Below are 10,548 nucleotides of genomic sequence, written 5' to 3' on the forward strand. Positions count from 1 at the left end.
ATCAACACCGCCCATGAACTTGTTGCACTGGGTAATGATGCTTGGACATTCCACAGACACTTTCTTTTTCAGCTTTCTGTCCCATGTCTCTGTGTTGGATACGGACTGGGCACTGGCAAAAGAGTTGGCAATAATCACCCCTCTGTTGTCAAACCATTTGACTGCTCTTATTTCCACATTGTCGAAAACAGCCTGTTTCTCTTCAAATGTCCCTCTTCCCTTCTTCTTCATCTCCGTGTCTGGACTTAAACTGCACCCTCGCAGGCAATTTTGCTGCACAGTGCTGGTATCCCCTTGTTTGCAAGAGCAGCAAACAAATCTGCACATAAAACATAAGTCATAAAACAGTAGTGGACAACATCACATGTACTCATGGGTACATTTATAAACATATGGCCATGTGTTAACAAAAAAGCTGTAACTCTACACAAAGTAATAACATTATTGCTGCTCTTTTCATCACCTGGTTTAGGTACATATTCTTCATCGCTGTCCCCGCACTCGTCTGGTGGAACTCATGAAGTCCACCAGTTTGTTTCCCATAAAACATTGGTGGGTTTATTTTGGTCTGTGTAAAAATAAAGGGCAGAAATTGCATTTATATCCCAGCATGCTATTTTTATAATGATTATGGAAATTAACTAGAATGGCATTTCCAAAAGAAAATTTGTGAGTACTGAAAGCAGATGCCTGAACTGGCATTGGTGGAATACATACGCTATCTCGCTGATTTCGTAATGGAATTAGGTTTGATGCAAATTTGCGAAGATCAGCATCAAGGGGTTAAGTCAGACTAACTTGGTTTACTGAAGTTGCACAACACTTAGAGAGAACAAGGGGTTTTCACTTGTCATTTAACTTGCAACAACCTCACAAAATTAGGTAAATACAGCTTAATTTTAAGCAAATTTTTTAACTTAATCTAGCTTAATTTTAACAACTTCTGTAAACCAAGTTTGCTGTGCCCTACATCTGTACTCTGCTGGTTGCAAACTAATCAGCCATATTTTTGCATCTGTAAACATGTTAGCAAAACTTGCAGGTATCCTAACTTCACAAATCACAAATCAAATCATGAGCAAACTGAGTCAGATGAGCTTGATTTACTGAGGTGGTCAGATTTGACAGTGAGGGATTGGTGAGACTTGGATTATTGTGAAGGAGCTGCGTGAGAGTTCGTATCAGATGTTTTGACTTAGTTTTGCTGTTGTTAAATGTAGCCTCCAATAATTTCAATTAACAAGGAGTCTTAGCTTTTTTTTAATTCTTTGTTCACAATGAGATATGCATGTAGTGAGGAGGCTAACTGATATACAAATGATAATAGTGATGCATTCTTTAAGTAGCAAACTACATTTCAGACACTGTTATGGGGATGGCAGGAACCTCAGAAACTCCCAAGTTTTAAATTGTATCCAAAGCAGGAGTATAATGGTCACTAGCTAACCAGCACCCCCCTCTAGGGCTGAATCCCAAAGTCCACCCTCTGCATTTGGAGACTAAGCCCTGCTGGACTTAAGTTGTATGTGCTATCACATGTCCACCATCGCATCAAGTCTGGGAGAACAAAGATTACAAATCCACTGATAAAATTGGCCTGTTAAACTCGTTGCCATTTGAGCAGTAATATGTACAGTGATCACTGCAGCACTTGCCAGTATGTCAATACAGTATGAAATTTTAAATGTTGTCCAGAAATTTGAACCCAAGAGGATAAAAGGGCTTCCATTCAACTTTTCTAGCACAGCCATGAGGTTTTGTGAATCTTGTTTCCCTGGATGAATAAATTTTGGTGACACTTCAGCCTCCGATCTAAAACTATTCAACATGTTCTCATCCCAAGTCTTCACATGTTGCCACAATGCAGTCGATTTCCACATCAACCTATTACAGTCTATTAATCTGCTCTTTGCGTTCATTATACTTCAGTTATGTTTAGAAAGGACATTAAACGCACATGCTGGCACACATGGTTAGGATTAGGGAACAGAAACACAGTTAGGTGTAGAAACAAAAACTCGATGGGAAGTAAACGGAGCCCGTATGAAAGTCTGGGGTTTGTTGAACCCACCCGCACCCTACCTGTCTGCCCTAAAGGCACCGTTGCCCATATTTTAACTAGACACTGACAGTGCCTTTGTACCTTTTGTGCCAGCATGAAATGCTGCTGTACAAAGCAGTGCTATTATATGAGTTCAAGATAAAAACAAATGTAGCATTTGTTTGACTCAACACCTGCAAATCACACATCAGCTGATGCTTTAATTTGTGTTAATGCTCATTAGCTGTAAGCATTTTCTTTTAAACCTGTAGTCTATTGCCACTGGTCTCATTCTCAAATGAGACCAGTGGCAATAGACTGAAAGTTCAAGACAAAATACAGTTAAACTTAGGGCATTCATCAGACCAAAGTGGGTAATGAAAATTCCACAGAAAGTACAGACACTCCAAGTTTCTCAAGAGAAGCTTAAAAATCCCAAAGGGAATCACTAGACAGCTTCAGCTCCTGCTGCAGTATGTTCTAGGCTGAGGGGGGCAACTGTATAATCTAGTATACCTGAACCCCATAAAGCATCTCAGGTTAAGTGTCAATAGAAGTTAATGATTGTAGGTGCATTTTAAACCTGAATGAAAGTGGTTAAGTTACCTGAGCTACTTACTGAGGCCCATTAACAAATCACTTGCTTGATATGAAATACTGCAGTTTGAGAAACACATTCATTGGAGATTTAAGTATACGATGTTATTTTATTTTGGTTTTACAAGTCAATACAATGGCTCAGCTGAAAGCAGTCTTCAAAGAACCTCCAGTGTTACGATGCCTGAAACACAAAACAAGGTTTTAAAGGAAAAATATGCATTTGGAAAACTGGATGGAAAAAAATTAAATAATGGTTATGTTGCAAGTGAAAATACAGCATGATTAGCTTACCCATTTTTTATCCAATTTGGAGAAACTCCTTGGGCAAAAGTTGGATTAATTATTGTATTGTGGATGCTGAGACCTGTGGCCTCTTGGACATGTAACGTTGCTAATGGGGCATCTGCGGTTTCTGTGGCTTCTTAGGCATATTAGGACGAAAGAGATGCCGCTGAGGCTTCTTTGGAAGGTAGCTTTGCCACTGGGGCATTTTGGACAGGTAACTAGGCCGCTGGAACAGCTGTGGCTGATGTTGCTTGCGTGGGTAGCTTGTCATCTGGGGCTGGGGCTGAGGCTGAGGCTGCTGCGGTGGGTAGCTTGGCTTCTGGGGCTGGGGCTGCTGCGGTGGGTAGCTTGGCTTCTGGGGCTGAGGCTGGGGCTGCTGCGGTGGGTAGCTGGGCTCCTGGGGCTGGGGCTGAGGCTGCTGCGGTGGGTAGCTGGGCTCCTGGGGCTGAGGCTGAGGCTGCTGCGGTGGGCAGCTTGGCTCCTGGGGCACCTTCTGGGGCTTCTGGGGCTGAAGCTGCTGCCGTGGGTAGCTTGGCTTCTGGGGCTCCTGAGGCTGAGGCTGCAGAGTAGGGTAGCTTGGCTGCTGGGGGACCTGTGGCCTTTCTGGCCGCTTGGGCTGGTAGCGTGGCTTCAGGGACAGTTTGTGAAGGTAGAGAGGCCGTTGGGGCTGTTTGGGAAGGTAAGAAGGTCGCCGGGACACCTGTGGTCGAGGTTGCTTGTCAGGGTAGCGCGGCACTTGCGGCCGTTGCGGCACTTGCGGCCGTTGCGGCACTTGCGGCCGTTGCGGCACTTGCGGCCGTTGCGGCACTTGTGGGTAGCTGGGCTCCTGGGGCTGGGGCTGAGGCTGCTGCGGTGGGTAGCTGGGCTCCTGGGGCATCTGTTGGGTCTCCTGAGGCCTGAGGTGGGCAGCTTGGCTTCTGGGGCACCTTCTGGGGCTCCTGGGGCTGAAGCTGCTGCCGTGGGTAGCTTGGCTTCTGGGGCTCCTGGGGCTGGAAGCTGCTGCCGTGGGTAGCTGGGCTTCTGGGGCTGAGGCTGGGGCTGCTGCTGGGGCACCTGCGGTGGGTAGCTTGGCTTCTGGGGCTGAGGCTGCTGCTGCGGTGGGTAGCTTGGCTTCTGGGGCTTCTGGGGCTGGGGCACCTGCTGCCGTGGGTAGCTGGGCTTCTGGGGCTCCTGGGGCTGGGGCTGGGGCTGCGGTGGGTAGCTTGGCTTCTGGGGCTCCTGGGGCTGGGGCTGAAGCTGCTGCGGTGGGTAGCTTGGCTTCTGGGGCTGGGGCTGGGGCTGAACCTGCGGTGGGTAGCTTGGCACTTGCTGGGGCTCCTGGGGCTGAAGCTGCTGCGGTGGGTAGCTTGGCTTCTGGGGCACTTGCTGGGGCTCCTGGGGCTGAAGCTGCTGCGGTGGGTAGCTTGGCTTCTGGGGCACTTGCTGGGGCTCCTGGGGCTGAAGCTGCTGCGGTGGGTAGCTTGGCTTCTGGGGCTCCTGGGGCTGAAGCTGCTGCCGTGGGTAGCTTGGCTTCTGGGGCTCCTGGGGCTGAAGCTGCTGCGGTGGGTAGCTTGGCTTCTGGGGCTCCTGGGGCTGAAGCTGCTGCCGTGGGTAGCTTGGCTTCTGGGGCTCCTGGGGCTGAAGCTGCTGCCGTGGGTAGCTTGGCCTCTGGGGCTGAGGCTGGGGCTGCTGCCGTGGGTAGCTTGGCTTCTGGGGCTGAGGCTGGGGCTGCTGCGGTGGGTAGCTTGGCTTCTGGGGCTGAGGCTGCTGCAGTGGGTAGCTTGGCTTCTGGGGCTGAGGCTGGGGCTGCTGCAGTGGGTAGCTTGGCTTCTGGGGCTCCTGGGGCTGGAAGCTGCTGCGGTGGGTAGCTTGGCTTCTGGGGCTCCTGGGGCTGAAGCTGCTGCGGTGGGTAGCTTGGCTTCTGGGGCTCCTGGGGCTGAAGCTGCTGCGGTGGGTAGCTTGGCTTCTGGGGCTCCTGGGGCTGGGGCACCTGCGGTGGGTAGCTGGGCACCTGCGGTGGGTAGCTTGGCTTCTGGGGCTCCTGGGGCTCCTGGGGCTGAAGCTGCTGCGGTGTGTAGCTTGGCTTCTGGGGCTCCTGGGGCTCCTGGGGCTCCTGGGGCTGAAGCTGCTGCGGTGGGTAGCTTGGCTTCTGGGGCTCCTGGGGCTCCTGGGGCTGAAGCTGCTGCGGGTGGGTAGCTTGGCTTCTGGGGCTCCTGGGGCTGAAGCTGCTGCGGTGGGTAGCTTGGCTTCTGGGGCACTTGCTGGGGCTCCTGGGGCTGAAGCTGCTGCCGTGGGTAGCTTGGCTTCTGGGGCTCCTGGGGCTGAAGCTGCTGCCGTGGGTAGCTTGGCTTCTGGGGCTCCTGGGGCTGAAGCTGCTGCCGTGGGTAGCTTGTAGCTTGGCTTCTGGGGGGGCTGAGGCTGGGGCTGGGGCTGCTGGGGCTGTGGGTGGGTATAGCTTGGCTTCTGGGGCTGAGGCTGGGGCTGCTGCGGTGGGTAGCTGGGCTCCTGGGGCTGGGGCTGAGGCTGCTGCGGTGGGTAGCTGGGCTCCTGGGGCTGAGGCTGAGGCTGCTGCGGTGGGCAGCTTGGCTCCTGGGGCACCTTCTGGGGCTTCTGGGGCTGAAGCTGCTGCCGTGGGTAGCTTGGCTTCTGGGGCTCCTGAGGCTGAGGCTGCAGAGTAGGGTAGCTTGGCTGCTGGGGGACCTGTGGCCTTTCTGGCCGCTTGGGCTGGTAGCGTGGCTTCAGGGACAGTTTGTGAAGGTAGAGAGGCCGTTGGGGCTGTTTGGGAAGGTAAGAAGGTCGCCGGGACACCTGTGGTCGAGGTTGCTTGTCAGGGTAGCGCGGCACTTGCGGCCGTTGCGGCACTTGCGGCCGTTGCGGCACTTGCGGCCGTTGCGGCACTTGCGGCCGTTGCGGCACTTGCGGCCGTTGCGGCACTGCGGCCGTTGCGGCACTTGCGGCCGTTGCGGCACTTGCGGCGGCACTTGCGGCACTTGCGGCACTTGCGGCACTTGCGGCACTTGCTTGTGTGGGTAGCTAGGCTGCTTGGGCACCGGCCTCTGCTGAGGTTGATATTCAGACTCTATCTGTGGCTGCGGAGGATAAGCATATGAATTCTGAATTTCTGTCACAGATTCAGTTTTGGTTGTTGTGACTAAGCTGCAGTCTAGTCACTGAGAATTAACAGTATGTTGTAGCTACTTGCCTTATTTGCATTTGAGGTTGAACCACCAACAGCACGTAGCCCAGCGCTCCATGAAGATGTGTCTCCAGTGTTACTGCTTGAATCTGGTTGATAGCCTGCAACTGGCACTTCATTATCTCCATACTTCCCAGCAGATCTAATACTGTAAGCTGTAGAACACACACACACACACACACACACACACACACACACACACACACACACACACACACACACACACACACACACACACACACACACACACACACACACACACACACACACACACACACACACACACACACACACACACACACACACACACACACACACACACACACACACACACACACACACACACAAAAAGGTTCACAAATAAACAACACTTTGATTTTTGATACCTTTGCAATCAAAGTAAAAAAGCTTACACTAGGCTAAAACAAACTACACTATTAGTTTTAGCAGTCGCTACCAAGCTGCATTTAGAGCGGTTTGGCATGATAATGTTCTGTAGTATCATTTATCTACTTTTTAGCAACCATCTATAATTACATAAAATCTTTAGTATGCAAGTATGCAAGTGGACTATTTACTGATATTTTTTTATTGTAGAACAAAATATCAGTCTCAGGATGTGTTAGCCATAGACCTGATTTAATGCTTCTATTATATTCTATAAAAAAAAAAAACAAAAAAAAAAAAACAACAACATCGACTGACAAAAAGGAACCAGAGATGCTAAATGCTAACAGATTTCCAGGTTTTAAGATTCATTATTGGGGTACTCTAACCAGTTACCCAGCTAGCAGGGAACATTCCCACAACATTGGCTAACATTTACATACAATTACAACAATGTTTTTAAAGAAAATATTTTAATCTAATGGTCAAACAGCATTTTAAGGATATTAATTCAATTAATGTTCCAGTAAAGTTAAGTGCTGACTAAGTCATGACACTTTAACTGCAGCTTTCTTTGGATGTTTTGGTGATGTTGAGGTGACAGATCATAGACTGTTATTTTATATTGTGTTCTAACAATGTTACATGAGGACAAAAGGCAGAACATTTTCAAAGCAACATTCAGAAAATATTTGAGGACTGAAATTAGAACTTTTTTTTATCTAACGTAATGTGATATATCAATAAAAAGTAAAAAAATAAATAAATAAAATAAAATAAAATAAACCACTGAAAACATTGAATTTTGGAAGTAAAAATTGCTAGCTGAGTAAGCAGTTTATCAGCATGATTAAACTCACCCTTTGCTTGATGTCCTCCAACAGCTAGCAAGGACAACAGCAACCACCTGAACAGGACATCCAAAAGTTAGTATGTGCTTTAATAACAAGTTCAATAAACAAAATTCTATTAATTAAAACATACCTTAAGGGAAACCCCATGGCTCCAGCCACAGCTGTAGGCCTTGGACACAGCAAACTCTGTCACTTCTGTCAGCTGCTACCAAACCACACAGCTGAACCAATCTGAAAACAACAAGTCACTGCAGAAAAACTGGAGCTTTTTTAAAGCTCGCCTCGCTCAGCTTGTTGATTACGTGGACACGTGTGTGTGGATGAAGGCAGGTGTGGCTCGTTATCTGCCAGGAGAGGTCCACTCCATGATGGGGACTGAAAAAAGGGCAGCTTCTGAGCAGAGACTTTCAGCATTTTGTCTCGAGGCCATGATTGGAGAAAGTTTGTTGTGAATGTTCTAGGTGTGCTGAAAGAGACTGGTTGACTTTATCTTTAGGTGTTACTTCACCCATACTTAATACTCCATCACTTCAAATATTTATTTATTATTTATTCATTTAATATCTAGAGAAGGGCAGAAAAAGAAGAAAAAACAAACAAACTGATATTCAAACTTCATCAACAATTAAGTAATGCTTTGTGCTGGACTTGATTAATGTCTCATTTAAAAGACTTTAATTTCGTTGTTCGTAACTCTACCAAAACATTGTTTTTTTTTCGTCTAATTTTTAGTGATTATCAAGTATTATGCATACTCTTATCATGATGGCCCACCAGCAGATGACACCAGCAGAGACATAAAAAAAAATAATGAAAAAAAAAAAATTAAATAGCAAACAAACTTCAACTTAAGGTTAATGTTTTGTACATGTTCACTTTGTCAGTAAAGAAATACACATAAAAAATAAGAAAACTATTGGGAACTATTTTTGATATTAAAGTAGTTTTCTACTTTATTCGAGTAATTTGGAGGGTTTTTTGGTGTGTTTTTTGTTTGTTTGTTTGTTTGTTTACAAAGATTTTCCCGAATTGGGTGCTTTTGCTTATACTTTGTTTTCTATACTTTAAGTACAGAAAACTAGTATTTAGTTACTTTCCACCACTGATTTAGCCTAAATCTTCCTGGCAGCTATTGCTGGTTCAAATGCATCTTAGCAGGCTTGTTGCAAAGAGTGCATCCATGTCACCAAAGTTCTCGAGCTTGCATCTTATTTGACCGAATGTGTCCACTTATCTCTGGTGTCGCCAGCCACACCACCACCCTCAGTGTTTCACCCTGATCGCAGCCACATCAACCCAGTCTGTACAACCTGATATGCAAGTCCTTTTTAGGTACAAATTCTAAACTCAACTCATTACAGAACTGTTCAGTTGAGTTTCCTGTAAATTAACTCTTTGTTTGATTGATCAATGGGTGTGCCTTCATGAGGCACTAACATGCCCAAAAGAGTTTCATCAGTGTGTGGTTTCAGTGGAGAGTTGCTGTGTACTATGACATTAGGAAGCTGTATTAGACCCTTTTTCACCCCAATAACAAACACTGAGCAGCAGCAAAAGATTAACACTGATTAATAACAGTGCTCCAATCATTTAACCTTTTTTTAACACCTGGATTGTCACCAGTTCTTTTGTGCTGCGTTTTGACACCTTTCACAAGCTTTTAAACCTTTAAAATCTGAGAGGACTGATTTGATTTCTTTCCAGGAACAGTACTACATATTGAAAGAAACCAATAAAAGGTAACAAGAAAATTGCACGAAAATAGATAATATAAATATCTTTCTCTCTCTCTCTCTCCCTCTCTCTCTCGAATATATATATATATATATATATATATAAACAAACAAACCTTCGTGTTGTAACATAAGCACAAAACAAACGGCTTATCTTCATTTAGTATCCAGGGTGTCGATCAGTCAGTGTGGCAGGACATGACACGTGATGGAAATCTCAGGCCTGTCACACTGAAATTGTTATCTCAAGATCTCAAATTTGTTATGCAGTCATCTTGAGATAATTATCCCATTATCTTGGGAAACGGAGCAAAAAAGAAATGAATGTATGGCAAGGCTGCCATACATGCATCTTCCAAAAGAACATGTGACTCCAAAATAAACCCAGTTCTTGACAAGAAAAATGCACATCATTTATAGACACTATTTAGATATTGCAATAAGTAAGTGCAAAATAAATAACTTGAAATATATTTATATGAAAAAAATATCAAAATGTAGCTGTCTGTGACTCCAGATTGCATATGAACAGCTCTGCAGCCGTCTGTTAACAGTCCACCTATAGTGATGAACTGACTGGAAGCCTCAGACATCTCTTCATGTCGTGACAATAATAAACCAGCAGGGCGGCAGCACTGGACTAATGTAAAACAAAGCAGCACACGTGAGGATGTGGACATAAATGAGTGAGGCAGACTAACATCAACTGTTCATGCCATTAATGAGATGCTGCAGACACATGTTTTTGCACCCTTACAGTTTATATCTGCCCCATCATCAGTTGGAAAGTTATGTTTGCTATGCCTTTGGATGGAAGTATATCATTTTTTTTTTTTTTAAATTTGAGACAAGACCTTGAAGCAAATATGTATGAATATCAAACTTGATCAAACTGATGGTTGATTTGTTTAAATAATATGTATAACAGTTTTTACCCATATCCTTTTACTTTACCATACTATCATCTAAGCATGATGAGTATTTTGTAAATTAAAAAAAATGCCTCTGATAAGATAATAATAATAATAATAATAATAATAATAATAATAATAATAATAATAAGAAGAAGAAGAAGAAGAAGAAGAAAGAAGAAGAAATATTACATTTCCCAGTAACTGAGCCAATCATTAATGGTTTATCTTACTAATTTTTTATGTTTTGAATCTGATTTCTCTCTGTTCTGTTTTAGTGTTAAAGTAACTGTTAAAGAATGAATAAATCCTGTAACTGATCATTTTGTTGCGTGAATATTGTTGTTTAACATTTAAAGCGATCATACACATTTAATGTGAGTTCTTTTTTTTTTCTCAACCCTGTGAAACCTGGAGCGACATCGCTTTTCTTGTATTTGCATTTTTGAACTTGGAGGGATTTCTTTCAAAAACATAGGGAAAGGCATGAACAAGTTGATAAGAAATGCTCCACAAATTACAAGAAATTAGCAGATTTAGAAAATTATTTTTTAAAAAGCTA

The 10,548-nt window shown here is 45.1% G+C and overlaps 1 protein-coding gene across 1 annotated transcript; it reads right to left on the reverse strand.

Annotated features, from left to right (window-relative positions):
• Positions 1 to 2,728: 2,728 nt before the first annotated feature.
• On the reverse strand, positions 2,729 to 7,854 carry LOC121959118 (adhesive plaque matrix protein-like). Its single transcript, XM_042508303.1, is given in 14 exon segments — positions 2,729 to 2,822; positions 2,933 to 3,062; positions 3,146 to 3,803; positions 3,853 to 3,922; positions 3,978 to 4,741; positions 4,743 to 5,009; positions 5,089 to 5,285; positions 5,359 to 5,830; positions 5,914 to 5,994; positions 6,108 to 6,256; positions 7,349 to 7,395; positions 7,473 to 7,512; positions 7,515 to 7,686; positions 7,846 to 7,854. Coding segments are annotated over 14 exon segments (3,099 nt in total). The 3' UTR covers positions 2,729 to 2,779.
• Positions 7,855 to 10,548: the final 2,694 nt, after the last annotated feature.

This window comes from Plectropomus leopardus, chromosome 19 (genome assembly GCF_008729295.1).
Source record: "Plectropomus leopardus isolate mb chromosome 19, YSFRI_Pleo_2.0, whole genome shotgun sequence".
Taxonomy (NCBI): Eukaryota; Metazoa; Chordata; class Actinopteri; order Perciformes; family Serranidae; genus Plectropomus; species Plectropomus leopardus.